Source organism: Dufourea novaeangliae, unplaced genomic scaffold (assembly GCF_001272555.1).
Source record: "Dufourea novaeangliae isolate 0120121106 unplaced genomic scaffold, ASM127255v1 scaffold109, whole genome shotgun sequence".
NCBI lineage: Eukaryota > Metazoa > Arthropoda > Insecta > Hymenoptera > Halictidae > Dufourea > Dufourea novaeangliae.
This window is the reverse complement of record NW_015373997.1, coordinates 1,122,428-1,146,691: the sequence shown is the minus strand read 5'-3', so window position 1 is coordinate 1,146,691 and position 24,264 is coordinate 1,122,428. Positions and strand designations below refer to the sequence as shown.

General features: G+C 38.7%; 2 protein-coding genes and 1 pseudogene across 2 annotated transcripts; all 3 read right to left on the bottom strand.

Annotated features, from left to right (window-relative positions):
* Window positions 1-1,878: 1,878 nt before the first annotated feature.
* Window positions 1,879-7,088, bottom strand: LOC107188055 (annotated as a pseudogene).
* Window positions 7,089-13,336: 6,248 nt separating this feature from the next.
* Window positions 13,337-16,059, bottom strand: LOC107188054 (acyl-CoA Delta(11) desaturase-like). Its single transcript, XM_015576287.1, has 6 exons — window positions 15,931-16,059; window positions 15,544-15,781; window positions 15,190-15,320; window positions 14,903-15,108; window positions 14,207-14,392; window positions 13,337-13,803 (listed from the first exon to the last, which is right to left on the bottom strand). The coding sequence occupies exons 2-6, from the start codon at window positions 15,749-15,751 to the stop codon at window positions 13,479-13,481; spliced, it is 1,056 nt and encodes a 351-aa protein (XP_015431773.1). The 5' UTR covers window positions 15,752-15,781; window positions 15,931-16,059; the 3' UTR covers window positions 13,337-13,478.
* A 2,971-nt stretch (window positions 16,060-19,030) lies between these two features.
* LOC107187955 (acyl-CoA Delta(11) desaturase-like) lies at window positions 19,031-22,233 on the bottom strand. Its single transcript, XM_015576164.1, has 5 exons — window positions 22,026-22,233; window positions 21,750-21,880; window positions 20,583-20,788; window positions 19,563-19,748; window positions 19,031-19,355 (listed from the first exon to the last, which is right to left on the bottom strand). Exons 1-5 carry the CDS (start codon window positions 22,231-22,233, stop codon window positions 19,031-19,033), a joined length of 1,056 nt encoding a protein of 351 aa, XP_015431650.1.
* Window positions 22,234-24,264: the final 2,031 nt, after the last annotated feature.

Here is a 24,264-nt window from a genome sequence, read left to right as displayed (position 1 = left end):
ATTTTTTTTCGACACTAAACTTCGCGAGGTCAAGGTATATCATAACCTCTTATGTTTCCGTGAATCAGACCTGGACATACTTATTTGAAATGAAAATAAGAAATAACTAGTTGAAATAATTTATTTCGGAACTTTGCTGTCGATACAGTTATTTGAAAATAAAAATATTATCGATTCATTTAACATAATAGCAATTTCAAATAATAAATTATTTTGTTATTTTTGTATTTCAAATTTGGCAAAAGAAATAATATTCAAAATAATATGCAACAAAAAAAGTTTCATTTTAAGGAAGCTTTACAGCAATTTGTTTTATGCAGACCCCCTTCTTCAAAAACCTCGTCCGTGAGAGATCTCGTAAAGATATTTCGTAATTTTTAGTGCGATAAATATTTATGTAAAGTGTTTTTTTTTTAAATTCGAATTATTAGCAGAAATATAGGGGTCCAAAGGTAGCACCTCCCGTAATGCGCGTCGATAAGTAGAAGTTTTTAATGCGTTTTCTTCGAAATAAGGTTTTTCAAGTCAGGCGACCGCACATATTAGGAACTATTCGGCCGATCCAATCGCGCTGTGGCGTACATAGTCACAACTAAATGAACTAAAACAGAACAAAAACAGCTAAATATTTAATAAAAATATAACTAATATAAATCTTCGAAACGTACTTATTAAATTTCCATTACGGTCTCAGATAAAATAGTCGTAAAAAGTAACGTTTACTATTTTCTTCGCGTGTATTATGCGCTAGCAAAGTCAAAATATCGAATTGCAAATCTGATGTTCCGCCGGAATTAACGTTACTCAACGTACACCGCTGGGAAATTGTTCGTTCGAACTTTGCACGTCGCTAAAGCCGACGACGCATCAGATTTGAAAATTAATGACTTGATATTGGCTAGCGGAAGATGCACATATAGGTAGTGTTTTGAGAATGTTTTAATATCAGCTACTAGAATATGTAGCAAAAAATATAGGTTCCCGTTTAAAAATTTAAGCATAACCTTCATAAAGCTTTTCAAGGTCTTTGCAAAGTCAAATAAAATAAGGCATCATATGTGCTTTTTAATACCTTACAATTTTTGTCTAAAGTATTTTTTTGTGTCATCCATATTTTTTAAAATATTTACACGGTTCCAGGTAAATCACACACCCTGCATACATAAGTCGTCACATAACGGGCGGTACAACCGGATAGAGGGTGATCTATTCGACGAGAAACTAAGTCGAAAATATACAATAAAATTTTTGAATTTGAGACTTCGTTTTCGAGATAATCGTCGAATTCGAAACCCAATGAAATAACGTGTCTGTTCATTGCATTCCATTTCTACTTATTACCGTGACTACTACACGCGTTTCAGATTAATATTCAAAAACGATTTTTTCGAAAACGAAGCCTAAAATGAAACCATTTTATTGTTCATTTTCGACTTATTTTTTCACCAAGGATCACTCTCTACCCGGCTGTAACACTTATTTAGATGACTAGGTTACTTTTTGATCCGCAAAGTAGCGGTTCAACTATTGTAATTTTTAATTTTATTAATATTTACAATAATGAATATATCTAACATTAATAATTAGTTATAGTGCTAATAATTGATTTAGTGTAGGCATCAGTGTTAATACTGATCGCAATAGAACAAAAACATGAAAAAAGACGATTACTACAATGGGTTGGAAGAAGTGATCGAAAATTATTTTCAAAAAGTAGTAATGTCGAAAGGAAGCAATAATGTACAATTGAACGTAACGAGCACATTTGCAGTGTGCAGTAATAATTTTCGCTTATACTATGTATGTTTTAATTTATTATCCCAATCTTATAAATATTCCGCTACGAAAGAGGAAGTAGAGGTACGAATAAACAATACGTTTCATTTCATGCGTGCCTTTATTGGAACTAAAACAACCAAACATGCGGTTGTAGCTTACAATTTTCTTCTCGACTCTGGGAACCAAATGGAAAAGTCGAGAAAAAAACATAGCGTTCGTACTAATTAAAAATCGATCTATAATTCTAACACGAGACAGGAAGAGAATTAAACCACCCCCGTCCGGTTTAGTAACAAAACATAGTTCATTTGCCTCATTATACCTTGCGAACCAGCGCTGCCCAGTTGAGGAATGACGATTTTCCTGAAGCTCAATTCTAGGGAGCCAGCAGAAGTCCAGTTCTCGCGAATGAGTTCTACTGTGGGGAGCCACTAGGAAGTTTAGACGCTTTATTACGAGCGATTATTTCGAAAGATTGTAGGTAAGTGGCGTTTCCGTGATCGTACGATTAAAACTATTCAATTGGTAAATCTAAAATTGGTTCGAATCGGTTCTCAAAAGAATCAACCTGTTCCTGTTGATATTAACTGCACAAAGAATTAACCGTTGTATGTCTCACATAGGGAACAATCCATCATTTTGCGGATCGTTTTCTAGTGATCCTTCTTCAGACTGTGCATCACAACCGTGTCCTTGCTTTCCTTCTGCGTCTGAAACTTGCCACCCGAACCCCAAAGCTGATGGCTACCGTCGCCTGTTCTCTCGACTCGTTTCTGTATAGTGCTCTTGGTGACCGTTTTCGCATCGTATGCCAGACCGAGTTTCAGCCAGGAATCGATGAAACCTGTCGTCCAGTTCAACGCATATCCGTTTAACTCGGTCGCTTTATAGTCCCACGGGAACACGTGGTGATAGTTGTGATATCCCTCGCCAATCGTCATTATGTTTGCTATCCGGTTCTCGGCGGGGTTCATGAATCTGAAACGAATTAAACGATGCTTGAGCAACGAGGAAAAATTGTAAGTAACGAACGGACCACCTAAGAAAACTTTAAAAAGTAATTATTACTCGAACGGAAAGCGTTGCGACCGAACGTAGGTGGGCAATATTAGCAACGATCGTCGTGTTTTGGTCCGTCAATACGGTCGTCAAATCATCGTAAACGGGGGATTCCTGGACAGTTGCACGTCACAAGCGTAAAATATTTGCTGCCCTTAAGAACAGTTATTCATTTGAATCTCGACGCTGACTTCCAGGAATCCTTGAAAGCAACACATACGCTAAGCCCCACTCCTTCCATCTCGTACTATGACACCCAGGCAACATAAACAAACCAAAACTCTGCATTTCCACCATTGCACAAATACATTCAATTAATCACAAGCTGATTCGTACCACATCAGGGAGAGGACATCCAATCGTTTATCATTTATAGCAAACACAATTATGGTAAATGTCACAATTCCTAATGTCCCTAATTCTCCCTCTTAATTAATGTACTTAATAAAAACTTAACGTACAAAGAATTGCGTACAACAAATGTTATTATTACATTGGAGCTCTGGTTTACATAAAAATACAGAAATACAGGTACTTGTATTTTCCTGGTATTTAAAAATTAATGTTGAATAATTAAAGTGTAATCTGAGCATGAGAAAAGCGATTACGTATGTAGGGATGGATGGCGAGATCATGCTAAAGAAAGAGCCGTAATTCTACTATTCATACTATACCTATTATACAAAAGGAATTTTCAAAGTATACAGAATGTAACAAAAGTGTTGTAGTTCCCTGAAGTGGGTCACTCGTGAGGTGATTTGGCACAAGTTTTTCCTTAGCAAAAATGTTATCCGGGACATTGTTAACGAGATATTAACGAAAAACCCCGACCAATCAGAGCGAATGTGAGTCTTCGAAGAAGAAAAAAAATTAAATCCCCTCCGCCATCCGATTGATAACCTGGCTACGGCCATGCACACACATCTTTATTACATTTTTTAAACATAAGGAAGAAAGCAAGAAATGCAGAACGCAAAGGTAAAGGTGACGGAGCTGAGGACCATTTTTCTTCATTCATCGAGAATGGTACACCAACCTGTCGTATGGTTTGTTCCCGTAGAGATGGGCCGCGGAGTTGACCAGCCACGTGGCATTCAGCGTGATAGCGTAGCGCAAAATCGCCGCGACAAAGTACGCGTTCGTCCACGTCTCGCCCCAGCATACAACCGGCACAACCGTTGGCATTACCAAGCACAAGAGAGGCATCAAAATTAAGTAGTACCTGTGAACAGATTATGCAAGACGATTCGTCAGAAAACTAACGACTTTCCTGTTCGCTCGATCTGCCCGAAACAAGTGTGAAAAAAATGCAGTTAACTTCGTTCAGGCACCGCGTGGCCAGCAAAATCCTACAACTTTGGAAAATCGCGGATGGTAGTATCCTGGTAGTGGGGGAATGTATAAAATAACCTATCACCAGGCCGATTCCAAGCCCAGCCAAGTGACGTAACCAATCGCAACGCTACAGCTGTGACGTCATTACTTTACTTTCCCCCACTACCATGACAGTATAGTCCGCCATTTTTCCCTCAAAATCCCTCAATCTAGTCACGCTGATCAGACACCAGTGGAGACTCGAAAAGATTCGTCCAGTCAATAACTGGGCGAAATAAATTAATTCTATGTACAAACGTCTCAGCGTTACCGAATATTCAACGTTCAGCTAAGGGTAACTTCCTTTCTCCTTAACGTCCGGATGTTTTCTGCACATCAGCCAGCCAATGTGCGAGAAGAAGAAGCCTCTCTTCGCGTTATAGGGATCCGCGTTCGTCTCGCTGTATTTATGGTGGAGTCTGTGATCCCTGGCCCAGTGTATCACCGAATCCTGCCAAAATACAAAATTAACGAACGCGAAATACTTTCGTTAAAATAAAACTATGATAGTTTGATTGAATTAAGTGGGCAGGACAGCCAAAAGAAAGTGACTGATGCCAACGTGGACTCGTGCCTTGAATTAATAACCAGTACAGTGAACTCTTACTATATTGCCACTAGGCACATTGCCGCGCGTGACATTCCCGTTCTACGCGTACTTTCACAAATTCGTTCTCCCACCACGTTGCATACGCCGTCGCTATCAGCACGATCCAGTCTTGGCGCAGGCGTCGAGACTGAAGCTATGACCAGGCCTGGATTAAAACTTTTTGGGCCCCGGGATTATTAACCTTCGAGGGTCCACTTGAGGGGGCGCTGTACACTGTTGGTAACTTTTAGTTTTTCTATATTTTAGAATTTTTGTTCGATGTATTTCTACATTTCGTGCAAGTTCCAATGAAGTAAAATAGGATATTGTAAACAAATTTCATTCAATTGTTTGTGACACTAAATAGAAGTGTCAGAACGTGGGTCCCTGGAAAGTGAGCACCCCCTAGCCCTCTCCCCCTGATCAGGCGCTGGCTATGACGACACAACTCGACTTTTTTTATTTCCCTACAGCCCCGACTATGACAATATCGTAAAAGACCACTCTAATTACAAACCGGAGATACAGAAACTTTCTAAGGAAATATAAGTTCATTGCTCACACTGATGAAAACCAATGAGAGCAATTTGTTGTGCGATCGTTTCTTCATTTAATAAAGATATAATTAATATTGTAACTTATTATAATATTATCTTAAATTTCCCTTAGTTGTAAAAATAATTCTTAAATTGTTGTGATCGACAGATTTGACCCTTCAGTCTAAAAAGTTTGCTAATCACTGCATTAGACGGTTACCAGTCGCCCTACGACCGAGAAATCGTTCACTTACTTCGAAAGCTATGGTGTTCAGAAGCATCAGGGTAAGTTGTAGCGGCCACGTTGCCTTGTACGCTCTGTGTGCCCATAATCTGTGAGCACCACCGGTGATTCCTAGACCGCCGAATACGTGTAGCCAGAAAACTGCGAACCGAAAGGATAAAACAAAACATTGAAAACAGCTTGTTTACTCGATCAAATTACCATCGAACGTGACAGATCGATGAAAAATATAGACGGTGGTAAACTGTTTCTTAGATGGAAAAATGTTTCAAAGAAAAGTCATGTGATATCAACGGGGACACATAGTGTAATAATTAGTTTTTTGTTATCTTGCTTTTTTATCGCGATATGAAGGTCACCTGGAGTTTTTTAATCGTGATGTGTAAAATTCGACCATTCAGTCGGAAATGATGTTTCAAAGGATGGTTCAGGATTAACTTCATTTTTTAGATGTCCCCAAAGAAAGTGATCAATTGGCGTCAAGTCGGAGGAACGGTCACAAGTATTATAAGGATTATATATTCACTTAGTTTTTGGAGGATAATAATTATATAAATATTATATATTCACTTAGTTATTCACCATATACTCCAATAGTTTTTTATTCAGCGTGACTACTCTTTCCAATTACAGGATCAAATTTTACACATTACGATTAAAAAACTGAAGGTAACTTTCATATTTCGATAATAATACAAAATAGCAAAAGACTAGTTACTACATTGCGTGCACCTCTTGATATCATACGACACTTGTTTGAAACTTTTTTTCATATAAACAACAATTTACAAGTAATATAGCTTGCAGCGTTAGGTAAATCACACTCTATTTGAATAGCATAAACTGGGAACCAAATAAGACTTTGGAAAAAAACAAAGCAGGCCAGATTACTGTACATCCACTACTAACAGATTGTACTGGCGTAGCATCCGCAATTCACGTGATACGATGATAAGATTCGTTAACCCTCTACAAATATTCTTCCCTCGTTTCGTTCGCAATAATTGATAAAGCGAGAGACTTTGGGGATCGCAGGATGTATCACACTTACCGAAAACGATCGTCAACAATTTGGCGGAAATTAAGGCGAGACACAATCCGTAATTCACGTGATACGATGATAAGATTCGTTAACCCTCTACAAATATTCTTCCCTCGTTTCGTTCGCAATAATTGATAAAGCGAGAGACTTTGGGGATCGCAGGATGTATCACACTTACCGAAAACGACCGTTAACAATTTGGCGGAAGTTAAGGCGAGATACAATCCGTAAACTGCCCCTAGATGAAGGATCGACAAGAGTATTACGCTCCTCCAGACGATACGTATCTCGTATTTTGTTGTTGACGGTTGAATCGGTATGGAATTCTCGAGCATGTCGTCTTCGTATAATATTCCCGTCTGGGTACTCGTGACGTTCGGTGCCATTGTTCCTTTGCTTCTGCGAACGGACATCAATTATCGTCTAATATCAAACGTATAAAGTTGACGGTCTAATAAGTTATCAAAGTTTCAACCTTTACAGCTCAGTTACCGTCACGTACTCCGATCACCGAGTCTTCAATTTTCTGGAAAATTCACTGGAGGACTTAGCGGTGAACAAATATGAAAACCTGAAGCTGTAAGAACCGACTGGCGATTTGTTCGTCGTAGGACTACGACACACGCGTTTAAATGTCGAACAGTGCTGGTTTTCGCTACAAACTAGTTTTACTTGCATAAAAACAAAGGAAATGACGCTGTAGAATGGAGTGTCATTGCAAATATTGAATTAATTAAGCCAATGCGACTTATCGACGTTGAACTTGAGAGAACAATAGATGCCACGAAACAGAGGAAATGACTGTGTAAAATGGAATGAAATTGTTGATACTGAATTTCGTTTCGTTAACGTGGCTCAATAGACGTCTACGTGGCAAAATTGAATTTTTTTTTTTGTCCTACATACAGATTGGCACTAAAACCAGAAATATCTGCTAATAATTGTTACATAAACGTTGTGAATGAATTGTTAAGTTCTTTCTGATGCACTTACTTTATAACTATAACATATATTTGAAGCAACGGAATGTTATAGAGAGAGCTGTCCTAGTGCCGGACACTTCAGGTTTTTCTTAAATAAATAAAAAGAAATAATATAGATATAATAATATTAGAACTCCAAATAAAGGAACAATATAATCAACATTATCGTAATAGTTAACTTAAATGAACGTTAAACTTTGGTATATGATTTTCAAAAATCATTAAGTGGCCCATAGTACCGGACACAGTAAAACTTAATAACTTAACTCAGGGCAGTTTCAATATAATTTACAGCGATCACAAATATAATTATCCGAATACTCGGGAATATCGGTACAACACTCGTGTGCCCATCCTTGGCAGTTTGAACATTGCATCCAGTCTTCTTCGTTGCTTTCCCAACACACTAGACAGAGAGTCTCCTGGTTTGTCTCTCTTGGTTTCAGTGATCTGATCTCCTTAAGCTTATTTCCTACGGTTTTCTGTAATTCTTTATTTCTTTTTTTTAATTTTCTTTCTCTTTAATCAATAATTTATGCGGAAATGAAGAGAAAGAATGAGATTTGTACTGTCCGACAATAGGGGAAACCGTTCTGTCCGGAACCAGGGGACAGTGAACGCGTTAAACAAATTCTTTTTTGGAAAAACCAGTGCACTGTATACACAAAACACAAAGGTAATTAAGAAAGTACTAACGAAAAGATACAATAACGCAACACACACGTCTTTTGGCCACTGAAAGTGGTAAATATAACACTTTATAATTTATACGATGCACCGGATTTCAGTCAAACAGTCAAAAATGAATCGATTTCCTTAGCTGTGCACACGCGATGGTTTTTTCTATCCCCGCTACCACTTACGTGGGATAATGGCTCGCTAGAATTTCAATTGTCACAGATATAGCTAATGTCCGGTATTAGGTGCCGCCCGGCGTTAAGAGAACTCCCCTTAACTGTTACGACGAAGAAAGTATTCTCTTGTATTGGTTCCGGCAGGCCCGGATCAAGGGATGGCTAGGGGGAGGGGGCTATAGCCCCGGGCCCCACTTTCCAGTGAGGCACCGTTATAAGCCATCCATTTATGTATGTCAAAAAATAATCGAATGAATTTTTGTTTACTGTTTCCCTTCTGAAGTAATTAGAAAATTTATTTAATAATTGATAAGTTAATAGTAGAATTAAAAAAGGGAAGTGAAGCTTATACTCACATCATTGACTTATTTGGATTTATATGCAACTTACTGATCATAAACAGAGAGATGAAATGCAAATGAAAGCTCTAAATTCAGTGAAAATCTCTTGAAAGATTTACAGGATAGTTTTGTTTGTGAATTAGAACAATGCACTGGATTATTCAAAATACAACTCACTGTCTCCTATGAAGGTGTTGAATTGGATACTAGATCGACAATTAATTGATGTTTTTCCGAATGTATATATTGCATACAGATTATTTTTTACTACTCCTATAGCAATTTGGAAGGCCGAAAGGTCATTTTCTGTATTGAAAAGAATAAAGAATATTTTTAGAGGGAGGAGAGAGGGGAGCAATCGCCCCTGTCCAGAGAAGAGCCCTTGCCTTAAACACCTATGATGAAACGATGTTTGTTAACGTCACAGATAAACTTGAATTCATTTTGTTGAAGGGTCCTCCGTGTACGGTATGAGAATGGGGATTCTCACACGCTGTAAACATCCCCTAACATATACGATACGGATAATAGTAAATGTCAGAACGCAATGTTTCTTACCATCGTCAGAGAAAGTAATCAGCGGCGTCAATTTTGACTGATACCGTTTTCAATACAATTTCGTAATACAATTCCACAAAAATCATCCGGTGATACTCATGAGTCTATCCCCACCATGTGAAGGACACTGTCTACGAGGAACAGGGTGAGAGATTGGGCGGAGGGCCGGCGAGAGGGAGTACGAAAGGCAGAACGCAACGGTAAAGGAGACGTAGTGGACGACCGCTTTTTCTTGTTCATAGAAAATAATACACCAACCTGTCGTATGGTTTGTTCCCATAGCAGTGGGTCACCGAGTTGACGAGCTACGTGACATGGAGTGTAAAAGCAAAGCAAAAAATACCAAGAACAAAGTATGCGTTTGACCATGTCTCGCGCCAACACACAACTGGCACAATCGTGGACATAACAAAACACAGAAAAGGCATCAAAATCATGAAGTATCTGTGGACGCATCGCATACAGACGTTTTTGAGGAATAGTTATGATTCTCCAGGCTTTAGTTCACGCAAAGCAAATAACGAAAATGCAGATTTCAAACAATGTGTGGATCAATAAGAGCGAAAGAAATATATATTACTACTTCATATTTAAAAATAATAATTCACCAGATCCAACTTTTTTAGGCCAGGACCGAATGAAGGTACGGAGGTACTCGTGGCGAGGGGAAGAGAGTCATTAGTACAGTACAGTCACAGTAACCTAACCCAGACCTGAACAGCTGTAACTGCATTTTCAAGGCCCATGGATTGATTCACACAAAATTCTACATATAACGTACAGCGTGCAGTCGATGTCGAAGGCTGAAATCTCATATTTCGGTGTTGCTGCGGGCCAGTTAATGAGAAATATTCTTAATTCGTACAAATTAAATTTGTGTTTTAATGTACATATGGACAAAACTGAACACTAAATAAGTAAAGAATTATGCTATTCTCGAAAGTATAAAATATTTCACTTAAATTTTCAGAAACACACTACTCGGTACATTTAGCGTGCAGTTACTCCCATTTCAAAACTTCGCATTCGATGTAATACGTCTTGCTGACGTCCAATTGATCTCAAATTTTGTATACATTATTTTTTCATGAAATGAAACAACTTTAGGGGACGGCGTGCTAAATATTATATAACTGAAAAATAAGGTCCACCCTACTTCACGTCCGTGTTTAGACTACTGTACTTTTAAAATGAACTGTATCTGTTCTATATTTGGTTTCACTTTTTTTCTTACATAGAGAAACTTACATACAGAATGATCAAAGAGGCCTTAATTCTTCTTAAAGAGGCCCCAGTATCCGAACACGCGGAGGTACGGCGAAAATTCCCTGGAGAAGTTGAAGCGGCAAGCACAGACGAACATCTGAAGCTGAAGCATTCAATCACTGACGAATTGTTAGTCGGTGGCATCCGGCGCTAGTATTTGAATTTTGATTAATGCTGGTCGTCGCTACAAAGTAGTTTCATTGTGTACTTCCGTGTGAAAACTAAGGAAATGACGCTGCAAAATGGACTGACATTGTAAAATATTGAATTAATTAAGTGAATGCGGCTTATCGACGTTGAAATTCAGGGAACAATTAAACAGAAGTCACAAAACAGAGGAAATGGCAGAATAAAGTAGAATAATGTGGTTGATATTGAATACATTAAGTTATTGCAGCTCATTATAAGTGTAGTCGACATAAGAATAAACGTAGATGTTGCAGGTTAGGAAACAACCTTATGCAGGTCTCATGCACTCCAACTCTCGATAATGTTAAGGGGTCACGAGAGTGTCTTCGCTACGTAACATCCTTGTAACACAGCACATGTCATTTTAACGTAATCGCTAATCCTTAGAGCCAATCACGTCAGGTGTTCGTTAGTTATGTACATGCTGAAAGTTTCATCGAAATCGGTTAACATTGCTATGAGATACAAACGGTTAAAAATGTTGAAAATCGCAATTTTTCGGGACTTTCGGCCTACAACTGTAGTAAATCTGAAGATTCATACATCTTTCGATGCCTGTCGCTCGTTTCTGTATCAAGTGATTTCAATGAAAGTTTCAGTATCTATGTAACTAACATAAATCTTTGAAATGTATTCATTAAATTTTCATTACAATCTCAGATAAAAAAGTTGTAAAGAACGACCTTTACTATTTTCTTCGCGATTCCGACCAATTGCAAGTTTTTAACATTTTTTTACACATCATTTAGTAAACGAATCTTTTTAATTTCACAAAAAAACTGAAGTCGCCCGGACAAATTTTAAAATAATTGTTTTTTTTTTAAAGGGTGTACGAACACTTTTTTTACCCACAGTAATTTCTACTCACGGAAACAGTCTCTTACTCCCGAGATTCCCCCACTACGCGGCTCCCTACCCCGGGAGTGGAAGACTGACTTCGTGAGTAGAAGTTATGCAGCTCTGCCGTACAAAGTGCACGCTTGGAGTTTTTTCTCGAAGAAGTGTACCTATAATACGTGCACACGTTTTTCGTGACCGTCAAGTTTACTAACAACAAATTGATCACTTTCACAATGTCAAGTAAACAGACAGATAAATCGATGAAGAAAACATATTTATGTTGCACATTCGTGGGCCACAGCGGAAGGATTTCTAGTGCGGAAATTCAATAGGGAGGATCGGATAGGGACGTTCGAAGAGATATCGGTTTCGACGAATGGTACACGTAAAAAAACGTGACCTAAACAATTCCACAGATCTCAGGAAGGAAATATTGCGACTAAAGGCACGGGCTTGGGAAGGACTAATTAGGATCGTGTACTTTACTGTTCACAGTTCTTATTTTCGGGGTGATTTCACTGATGTTGTCAACGAGTTCTTCGCGTAAGGTTTCATCGCAAAATAACGCTGCTTGCTTGAATTAACCCGAGAGTGTGCACGTTAAGTGATATGTTAAAATGATCCGATTGATTCGAAAAATTGGACGTAACTGGTAATCCCGTATCGCGTGATTAAAATTATTCAAGTTGTGGATATTTAAATTTCGTGGCGAGAATAAGTGAGTTATGAGTGACAAATGAATGTACCGGTCGGGGTTTATTGTCAATATCAAATTAACAAAGACTCGAATAACATTTCTGATAAGGAAAAACTTCAGGGAGCTACAACACTTTTGTTACACCCTGTATGATGAGTAGATCTCAGCCCTCAAAACTCCTAAGTCTCGAAACGTCTCACCGATTCCTAGAGAGAGTGGAGTTGGGGAGGGGGTAGGTGTCATTCAAGTTCTACTTTTCATTTAATTTTTTATTAACATATAATTGTATATCAGCACACGGTGGTACACCAAAAAAGGTTCCGATCGATAAACCCTTTCGATAACGGCGTCTCCGCCAGAAACGCAATCCCCCAGTACTGCTGCACTGGACACACGCTGTACACTAACCGTAACATCACAATAATTATTCCCCATGAAAATCAATTGATATTTTAGAACAAATATGCGTGCTGAATTAAAAGTGTTCGTAAAATTTCCATTAAATCCAGATATCTAAAAAATGTTAAAGCCATGTGGTGGATGACTATAGTCTACCCTAGCATACAAGGATCGCTTCACGACGGACAACTGCAGCTTCCATGCCCTAACGCAGACGCTTCATGGAGATCAAGTATAGGTGCCCGTTGCGTTTTCAGTGTCCTTTTCACTTACAAGGGAACACCGCGAACCCTTCCTCACGGATTTCAATGCAGCTTTGTGAGTTTATAGAGTGATTCAAGGCAAGAATAACGGTATGCTTCATTCGTGTCCAATCGCCCGTTAAGGGTGTGAAAACTCACCTCAAAGTCAAATAGGCACTCCCACTTTTTTGCGTATAACCCTTAAAGTACAAGATATAGAAGAAAATGTTTCAAAGAAAAGTTTAATGGCACAATAAGCGCTATAAACTTGCGTTAACAGAATTTTGAAAAAAGTGTTTTCAAATTTTCTTGCTAAGAAAAAAACTTTCTTCAAAATATTGGCAATGCATGTTTATAGCGCTTATTGTACCATTAAACTTTTATTTGAAATATTTTATTCCATCCCTTGTACTTTAAGGGTTATATGCAGAATTGACCGTCGTTCGGTACATGTAGCGAACGATCGGCAATTCCGCGGAACGTCTTCTAGTGACCTTTCTTAAGACGATACGTTACAACCGTCTGCTCCTTGTCCTCCTGAGTCTGATCCTTGTCACCCCAACCCCAAAGTTCATGGCTACCGTCGCCTGTATTCTCCACCCGTTTCTGTATAACTTTCTTGGGGACCACTTTCAAATCGTACGCCAAACCGAGTTTCGCCCAGAAATCGATGAAAGCCGTCGTCGTATTCAACTTGTATCCGCCCAACTCGGACGTCTTGTAGTCCCACGGGAACACGTGGTGATAGTTGTGCCATCCCTCGCCTACCGCCAGTAAGGATACAATCTTGTTCTCCGAGGGGTTGATGGATCTGAAAATAATAAAACGATGTTTGTCAACATTTCAGATGAACTAGAATTAATTTTGGTATGAGAATTGGGATCCTCACATGCTGTAAACATCTGCTGTGCATCGTTGTTAACATATAGGATGAGAATAATAGTAAATGCCAGAACGCAAAGTTTACCATCGACAGAGAAAATATCAGCGGCGTCAATTTTGACTGGCACTATTTTTAATACAATTTCGTAATATAATTCAACAAAAAATACCATTGAGTTTATTCCCAACATGTGAAGGATATTGTCTACGAGGAACAGGGTGAGAGATTGAAAGGAGGACAAGGGAGAGGGAGTACGAAAGGCAGAACGTGAAGATAAAGGAGACGTAGTGGACGTTCGTTTTTTCTTGTTCATAGAAAATAATACACCAACCTGTCGTATGGCTTGTTCCCGTAGAGGTGGGCCGCCGAGTTGACCAGCCACGTGACATTGAGTGTGAAAACAAAGCGCAGAATACCAGAGACGAAGTATGCGTTTGTCCATGTCTCGCCCCAACACACAACTGGCACAACCGTGGGCATGACGAAACACAGAAGAGGCATCAAAATTATGTAGTACCTATGAACGCATCGCAAACAGACGTTTTTTAAGGGTATGTTAAGATTCTCCAGGCGTCAGTTTACACAAAGCAAGTAACAAAAATGCAGAATTTAAACAATGAGTGGTCCAATAAGAGGTGAAGAAATACTTCTACTAAAATCTATAAAAATATTACGAGCGTAATGGAAAAATCAATTACAGTAGACTCGCAGTAAAGTACTATCCCTGGGGCTCTACAGACGGCCTTTTGTAGTAAACGGCATATGAACGAGGACCATTGGCACATGGGGTCTGGTAGCAGCTCGGTTAATGGAGTAATTATTGTTGGCTACAGTAGGCTGCAAGTCCGTGTTTGAATGATGAGTGTGAGCTGAGACGTTCCTATCGCTACATTAACCAGCAGCTTTTTAACGCGAGTCTACTGTACCTTTGAAATGAACAGTATCTATTCTATATTTTGGTTCCATTTTTTTTTTTGTTCAATTTTTACGGGTCATCTTACATAGAGAATGATTAAAGAGTCCCTACTTTTTCTGGAACGCGAGTATCGGGTTGCTCTTCAGGTCGCTTATATCGATCCCGTTCCCTTTCTCAATAAGGTCCGGATGTTTTCTGCACAACAGCCAGCCAATGTGCGAGAAAAAAAATCCCCTCTTCGCGTTATGGGGATCTGCGTTCGTCTCACTGTATTTATGGTGGACTCTGTGATCCCTGGCCCAGTGTATCACCGAATCCTGCCGAAATACAAAATCAGCGAACGAAAAATTTCAAGTCTATTCACGGTGTTATCATGCGACCGAAGATAATTCACTCACTTGGAATGCTATGGTGTCCATTACCATCAGTAGAAGTTGCAGCGGCCATTTTGCCTTGTACGCTCTGTGTGTCCATAATCTGTGAGCTCCGGCGGTGACTCCTGTGGCGCCTACTCTGTATAGCCAATAAGCTGCGAACCGAAGAAATAAAACGAAAAATTAAGAACAACGAATTTGAGTATCTTTCCAACTTTTTTGCTCGATCAAATCACGATCGAATGTGACTGATCACTGACAAGTACTTTTAAGTAGTATAAATGCTTTGTTTATCTGGAAAACAAATAGGAATGTGGAAAAAAGGGCAAGGATGAATGAGATAGAGGCTCTAGAGATCGTAGGATTTGTCACACTTACCGAAAATGGTCGTCAACAATTTGGCTGAAGTGAAGACGAGATACAGTCCGTAAAGCGCGCCTAAGTGAAATAGCAAGAAGTATATTACATTCCTCCAGACGATGCGTATCTCGTATTTTGTCTTTGACGGTTGAATCGGTATGGAATTCTCGATCATGTCGTCTTCGTATAATATTCCCGTCTGGGTACTCGTGACGTTCGGCGCCATTCTTTTCTTGCTTTTGCGAACGGACGTCAACTGTTGTTAAAGGAACAGCAAACGAAACCAGAAAATGATTAAAAATTTCAAGACCATCGAAATAGGGTTGATATAATGCGACAAAATGTTGATACGTCTAATATAAAACGTATAAATTTCACGGTCTAATATGGAATCAAAATTTTTACCTTTACAACTTAGGTACCGTCAAGCACTTTGAACACCGAGGCCCCCAATATTCGTACAGGTGGAGGTATGGCGGAAATTCGCTGGAGAAGTTGAAGCAGCGAAAACAGACGAACATCTGAAGCTGAAACACTCACTCACTGACGACTTGTTCGTCGGTGACGTCCGACACAAGCATTTGAAAGTTGGGAATTAAGGAAATGACGGTGCAAAGTGAACTGACATTCGAAATATGGAATGAATTAGGTATATCAATGCGGCCTGTCGACGTTAAACTTGAGAGAACAATAGAAGACACGAAACAGAGGAAATGTCTGTGTAAAATGGTATGAAATTTTTTAAATGGAATTCATTTATGTTAATGCGGATTCTTAAAGTTGCAGGTAATAGAAGAATAGACGTATATGGTGCAAAATGGAATTCTTTTGTTCTACTTACGGATTGCCGCAATATGAGAAATAGCTGTTAATACTTGTTACATGAATGTTCTTTCTGACGCAGTTATAAAAAATCAAAACGATGTTACAACTGTTATGACGAAGGAAGTACTCACTTGTATGGGTTCCGGTTACGATTCCATTAGCTTTCGGAATATTTACTCGAGCGATTCTGTGTCCCTTCCACCAATGGTTTCAAATCGGTTCCAAATACATTCTCAAATTCACTCCCACATAAACTAGTCCAACTCGAAGCAAGGGTTACGTTGATGGTCCTCTTCATTTCGGACATTTTTAAGCCGATGCACGTGATGTCTGTTTTCTATCTCGAAGGAGTAGGTACCCTGGCAATAAATTAACGGGCTACGGCGCCTTGGAGAAACTGCGCGACGGTCCTTTCCTTCCACTTCTGCAAAGCACGTGTTATCCTAGAACCGTTGGTTTCTTTCTACCTAAATCTTGTCATGGTGGGAGTGAACTCACAATGTAACGATGGGAAACTACTTGGGGGTAGAGGAAAAATTCTGTCAGTCGGTTAGCAATCGGGCGACAGAGATGTTCAGTTCACGGGAGTATTACGCAATGTTATGGTGGTACGTACACAATAACGGATATGCGGGTGTTGCTGTGCAAGTGTTTGGTTACGTAAAACATCTGAAAAATTGAAAACAATCGGCCCTTTCCGAGGCCACGAATTTTCCTAACGTAGTAACAACACGTTGGATTAAAAATACATTAAGTGATTGTGTCGGGTGATCAGTGTTAGTGGTCGTGCAGTGAAGCGAGTACGTATTCTGTGGAATAACCAGGACGCACTTGACGTTACAACCCTTAACTTCGGCTGGTGAGGTATACCTGCGATCACCTGCGAACTGGGCCATACCCTGCCATAAACCGTTTGTGCCGTCGATGACCAGGATCGGTACACTGACCTACTGAGGCAGGTTTCTACGCTGCAGGTGAATTTCCGTAAGGGTGAGTTCTATTCAGTTTATTGGTCATTATTGTTTTATTAATTTCACCGAACTACAATCACTTCTCGTTTATTCTTTGTTACATTACCTTTTCGTTCACACGTTATTTGAAAAGGAAATTTACAAATTCGTAAAAAGGAATTTACAAAAATGTAAATGTGCATTCGTCTTTTTACGTTAAACATAATTTGCCTACATTTACGTTTCATTCATTAATCTCTTTAAATAACAAACGACAAATGATAAAAAGTATGATTTTATTTGTTACGTCTTGTTTATTTGATTGAGTTTGATTTGTGACCTACTTGTTCGGAGCATCGTAGTACTAGCGTAGCGCGTAGCCACCGCTAGCGCGGGAACTCGGCTGGCAAACTCGCGCTCTGATTGGTCGCGGTTTTTCGTTAATATCTCGTGAACGAAGCCTCAGTTTAAATTTTTGCTAAGGAAAAAGTTGTTTCAATTCACCCCCCGAGTGCCACATTTCCGGGTCGGAGGACATTTTTGGGACACCCTGTATATGTGAAGGGTCCAGGGGAAAAACCATAAAACTTGATTTTCCAGAAATCAAGAAACAAACTTTTAAATGTACCTGTGGCAGTATTCTGTTCACATAAATCGGTCCAGTTGTAAAAGAAGCAATTTCAGCGATTGTTTTGTTTACAAACCCCTAAAAACAGCAATTTTTACTTTTCCAAGTTCTCTAGATCGTGATTTTGGCGTTTTCGAACCTTTTAAAACCACCGTTTCGAATACTCCAAGTCTTGTAACCCGTTATTTTGGCGTTTCTGAACTCTTTAAATAGAAACTTTGACATTTCCAGGTTCGATAACCTGTTATTCTGCGGTGAGATGAATAAAATAATAAACGTCGATAGAAAAATCTGTGTATTTTAGTAACTCTCAGTAAACATTTAAAGAACTTGTTTTATTTACACATAGCAACGGGTACTCTTGAATATTAAACTTAGAAGTGCACAGGAAAATAGATAATTTTTTGTGAATTTTGGATACAAGGACACAATAGTCCTATTTCCAAATTATGGGTGTGAGAAACAAGCCATCCCCTAGGGAGTTCTAGGGTAAAAGGTGCATGAGAAGGTGGAAGCAAAGAGAGTCGCCTGATAGAATTCAAAAAGAGAGAGAGAGAGAGAGTAAGCCGACAAAGTTTTTCATGTGATCACTATTACGTTCCACTCTTTTTTTAATATTTTATTAACATATAGACATATATCCTCATAAAGTAATACATTAGAAAAGTTTCCGATCGGTTCTGAATCTGATTCCGTCCATTAACCCTCTCGGTACCGACGTCTTTATAAAGAAAGCAACCCCGCAGTACCACTGCACTGAACATACCAGTACCTGATAATACGCAGTTGCGCTACTATACTCGCTTCGTACCTAATGTTTACCGCGAACTCCTAATAATTATTCTCCCGCAAAAACAAATAATATTATGAAACACGCAGGCGTGCTATATAAAAGCGTTTGAAAAATTTCCATTTAATAAGAATAAATCTGCAAAAATATTAGAGTCATGTGTCGCACGACTATAAGTCGCCCCTACCATACAGGGGTCTCTTCACGGAGAGCAACTAAAGTCGTCGAATGTAACGAAAAGGTTAAGCTTTACGAAGATTTGACCGTCGTTCGTCTCGCGTAGCGAACCATACGCCATTCGCGGATCGTCTTCTAACGATCCTTCTTCAGACGATGCGTAACAACCGTCTGATCCCTGTCCTCCTGCGTCTGATCCTTGTCACCCCAACCCCAAAGTTCATGGCTACCATCGCCGGTTCTCTCCACACGTTTACGTATAACGTCCTTTGGAACTACTTTCAGGTCGTACGCCAGACCAAACATGGCGAAAAAATTGATAAAAGCTGCCGTCACGTTCAAAATGGATCCGTCGAACTCGGACGTTCTGTAGTCCCAGGGGAACACGTGGTGATAGTTGTGCCATCCCTCGCCTAACGCCAGTATGATTACCAGGATGTTCTCGGCGGGGTTCATGAATCTGGAACGAATGAACCGTTGCTTGAACAGCGAGCAAGAAACGGTAAATAACGAAAAGGCGACCCAATAAATTTTCAATAGTTATTGTTAATAGAAAGAAAAATGTTGCAGAGACAAAAGTAAAGGTCCGAACGGGAAGATAAAGGACACAGAGCGGATTTTTTTTTTTTTTTCTTTTTTTTTGTTTATAGAGAAACGATACACCAACCTGTCGTACGGTTTGTTCCCGTAGAGATGGGCCGCGGAGTTGACCAGCCCCGAGACATGCATCGTAAAAGTGTAGCGCAGAATCCCTGCGATAAAGTAAGCGTTCGTCAACGTCTCACCCCAGCATAGAACCGGCACAGCCGTGGGCATTACGAAGCACAGAAGAGGCATCAAAATTCTGTAGTACCTGGGAACAAATTACGCAACGCGTTTTGTTAGAAAACCGACTGTCCCCTAATGGGCAGTGTGACCACCACTAATACTTTCGTACTAGACCTAGTATTGTTTAAAAAATTTCAGTGTTCCAGGACGTTTAGCAAAAGATCTAGTACTTTCTTCCTTCTGAATAATAAGAATAATAATAACAACAAATATATAAGTTATTATTAGAGGGACAAAAGAGAAATAATAATTGTTTAATTGCATGTGACATATGGGGGGTAGAGGGGCAGAAGAATTTATTGAACTCATATGTCTAACAACAACAATAATGTAAAAGTTAGACATATGAGTTCAATATTTTGTCACATTCAATGAAACAACCGTGATTTCTCTTTTTTTCCTCCCTAATCCCATACTAATATGAGTATTACCTTTCAGTGATGCACAGTATAATTTGGACGTTAATATATAAAAATTTTCCTTTACATTCAAAACTTAGTATACACCAATGGAATTATCGGAATATTTAAACGAGCAAATGTTCAAATAATACGGTAGTAATATTGTAAATCGCCCCTTATAGAGTGAAACGCAAAGCAAACAAAAATTTAGTATATTTTTTTTTTAAATTTTGTACCTTTTTTCTGCATAACCTAGTACGAAATATTTTTGTTGGATGGTCACACTGCGCATGAGTCTGCGCGAAACAAGCAACAGAAATACAGTTAAATTCGGTTAGAAACCCGATGGAAATCTGAATAAACGCTTTCGGTCTATAAGTTGGCCAAATAAAGAATTCTATGCATAAACGTCTCAACGTCATCGAATATTCAACTTTAATTGATCGAGGACGGCTCACTTTCTCTGGAACGCAAGTATGGAATTGTCCTTCAGATCGCTCATATCGATCTCCTGTACTCTCTGCACAAAGTCCGGATGCTTTCTGCACAACAACCAGCCAGCATGCGAGAAGAAGAATCCTCTCTTCGCGTTATGGGGATCCGCGTCTGTCTCGCTGAATTTATGGTGAAGTCTGTGAACCTTGGCCCAGTTGATCGCTGCATCCTATCGAACGAAATATCAACAAAACAAAAGTTGAATTTCCGTTCACCCACGAATAAATCGGAAAATAAAATTCGGTGTAACAGTCGGAGGATACTATCGGTTTTGTGATGTATTTTCTGAATACATTTTCGGAATTTTAAACTGAAAATCATTCAAGGAAAACACATTTGATCAACGAGCCCGATAAATTCACGATTTTGATCGAAATATTCACTGGTAACTGAATTAAATTCACGGGTTCACTGACTAGTAAGGGGCACGACAAGTTGAACTGATTAGCTATGAAAATCGTTCGATTCCGTCTAATTCTGTTCTGGGATTTATCGTATCACGGCTCAAAGGTCACTCGCCGTCTGACCATTAAGGCCGTTTTCCCCTTTAACGGACCGAAAAGAAAGGTGATATTAAAGAATTTCTTTTAGAGTGATCCTAAATTACAATTTCAAAAGGATTATTAAATGTTACTCCCACATCTATTATACGACCTCTCATGAAGTCGAAAAAATAAAATGGCCGTATTTGGTATCAGTTTTAACAAAGACATGCAAAAAAGGAGGAAGTTTTATGTATATTATTGTAAATGACAAAAGAATTTATGTTTCATAATTTTCAATGGCAGGTCATGCGATAGTGATTCAATTACAAGAAGAATGCCACAAGAATTTTTAAAATTAGTTAATAACTTTTCAGGTTATGCTGGGCACCGTTGGAATACAGTGCAATTTCGGAACGGAATTGGAACTCGGAATATTGGAACAAAAGCTGTTTTCATTCACATGAAGGTATCATAAATAAAGGCCAGGAAGCTTTTTTGGTCATATTTTCTTTGCTTTCTTTCAAACAAATTTCCTAAGTGTCACCATTTTCTTCCGGCCGCTAAAGGGCAAAGGGACCTTAATCTGTCATTTTTTTCCCCAATCACACAACAAGATCAATCTGCGAGCAAAAACCATTCACTTACTTGGAATGCTATGGTGTTCATTAACATCAACAGAAGTTGCAGCGGCCATTTTGCCTTGTACCCTCTGTGTGTCCATAATCTGTGAGCACCGCCTGTGATTCCTATAGCGCTTACTATGTGTAACCAGAAAGCTGCGAACAAAAACGTCTTTTTCAAAAAAGTCTTTTTAACGTTTCATTCGATCAAATTCATCGTCAAACGTGACAGATCAACGACGAATATCGTTAACAAGGTACAAATTATTTACTTTGCCTAAAAACTAGAATTCACACATACCGAAAATGTTCGTTAACAGTTTGGCGGATGTGAGGGCAAGATACAATCCGTAAAACGCCCCCGAATGAAGGAGACAGCAGGCCATTAAGTTCATCCAAATGATTCGCATCTTGTATTTCGGCTTGGATGATGCACTCGATGTTGACTTGTCGACTATGTCATCTTCGTATAGTACCCCAGTTGGGACACTGGTAATGTTCGGCGCCATTCTTTATGTTGTTAATTCTAATATGTTGTTAACCCTCGGAGAAGGGACGTTTTTAATGTTCGTAGAGACAGTTGTGTCTAGGTCCGTTTGAAACCTTATGCTTCTTTCATTTTAAATATACAGTAATATCTCGATGAGTGCGACGAACTCGGGTTTTAATACGAGCAAATTTATAATTTCATACGGTATAGTTTCCGAACGACTCTTCAATCCCGTGGTACCGATTTCCCAACCACCAGGAGGGCACGATGGAGTCCGACTGGAAAAGCAGAACCGTTTAAAAACACTGGTGGAACGCCTGAACACTCACCGGCGACTTTTTCGATCGAAAAAGCATCCGACACTGAATCAACGCCAGCGTTCGGCGTAAATTCGTTTTATTGAGCACAGAGACATAAGAACAAAGGAAATGCCGGATGTAAAATAATATGCAATTACGGAAACGAAATTAACGGAGTTATTAATACTGAAGCCCGTTTTATTGAGGAAATGACGATGTAAAATTGGAATTGTTTTGTCGTGCAGTTTTGCAGGCAAACCGAAAGTGTTAGTTCGCACCTCCAATACCGAATTAATAGGTCTTGGAGAAGTTAAAGTAGACGACTCGGTTTGAGGGCAGTTTATTTCGAATATAGGGTAAATGCGCCAATGAATACTTAAGAGATTCTGTAACTATTAAAGTGAAATTTTAAAGGATAATAGTATTGATAAATATTTTACACGTGTAAATAAAATCTTTTAATATCTATATCTTCTTATAACGTATAGATTTCAGTTTGAAAAATTGGAACAATGGAATTAATTAAATTAAAGAAAAATACAGATTTCACCAATGAAGGAATATAAACCATTAACTGAACAGTTTTAGCCTGTGAAGCGAAAATTGTTTGAATATGACACGAGAGATTGAAGAAAATCAATATTTAATCATGCATATTTTAATAATTTATTTACCCGTTTTTATATGCAATGTTCATTTACTGGTGCATCCACCCTAAGTATTCCATTAAAGTAATCCACTATTTCTTGACGAAATCTGTATTCGTTTCAAGGTTACCATGTGAATTGTATTTTCGTAATGATTCTTCAGCATCCTATAACCCACTTTTCCTCGGCGGAAAGTCGAGAAGATATTTTCCAATTTAAAACAGTACCGTTTCATAATATAAATTCATAGTAAATTGACTTATTGGTATATCCAATATTAGGTCAATGTGGACAGATGGAAGATGTCGGAAGGAAAACGTATCGAACATCTGTAACAAATGATGAAAACAATCTTTTCTATTTTATTTTTAAAGGATTGATTTCTGGACCTATGTTGATTAAACATTTTCCACTTCTTTCTGTGAATAATACAAAATACCGTAAACATGTATAAAATACTGCAACCAGTTGGATTCTTTACACTGTTTAAAGGAAGCAAAGAAACAAGTGAGGCCATAACGTTTCCTTGAGTGCGTGCCTTTATTGAAACTACAAAAAAAAGGAAGGAAACAATCAAAGGCATGCGTGCGTGTTCAGCATACAATCTATAATGTCGAAACTGAAGAGAGCGAAATTGAGGAGGAAAAAGACAAAAAGAATACGTTTTGCATCCGCGTTAACCCCGAAATCGAGTCTTTAATTACTAGACTACGGAGGTTTATGCATTTATAGCACCTCTTAACTTTAAAAATGCCATAAAATAAAGGTTTTAACGTAGTTTAACACTCTAACTCTAATATAAATTCCAAGTACTGCATCATTTTAATTTTTCTTTATGTTAGTATACGAAATTGTAAATTAGCATACACTTCCGCAGTCTATTAATTACTACCACACGAGACAGGAAGAGAACCATAAACCACCCCTGTCCGGTCTTGTAACAAAACAGAATATATTTGCCTCTTTATCCTGGTAACAGCGCACATCACTTTGAACGTTAAGATTAATCCTTAAAAGCTAAATTCGCGAGAGTTATTCGAGTCCCCAAACGGCTTACATTGGCGTTACAGACACGTATAATAGAGGTTTTTCTTATAAAAAAAA

Excerpts from the sequence above, each read along its gene's own strand:
- LOC107188054 (XM_015576287.1), bottom strand. The coding sequence starts at position 15,751 with ATGGCGCCGAACGTCACGAGTACCCAGACGGGAATATTATACGAAGAC. Across the intron at positions 14,393-14,902 it reads ATACTCGCGTTCCAGAAAAA|GTACTACATAATTTTGATGC; the intron begins GTAGGGACTCTT and ends ATGCGTTCATAG. Across the intron at positions 13,804-14,206 it reads GGGAACAAGCCATACGACAG|ATCCATCAACCCCTCGGAGA; the intron begins GTTGGTGTATTA and ends TATTATTTTCAG.
- LOC107187955 (XM_015576164.1), bottom strand. The coding sequence starts at position 22,233 with ATGGCGCCGAACATTACCAGTGTCCCAACTGGGGTACTATACGAAGAT. Across the intron at positions 20,789-21,749 it reads TGAACACCATAGCATTCCAA|GATGCAGCGATCAACTGGGC; the intron begins GTAAGTGAATGG and ends TTCGTTCGATAG. Across the intron at positions 19,356-19,562 it reads GGGAACAAACCGTACGACAG|ATTCATGAACCCCGCCGAGA; the intron begins GTTGGTGTATCG and ends CATTCGTTCCAG.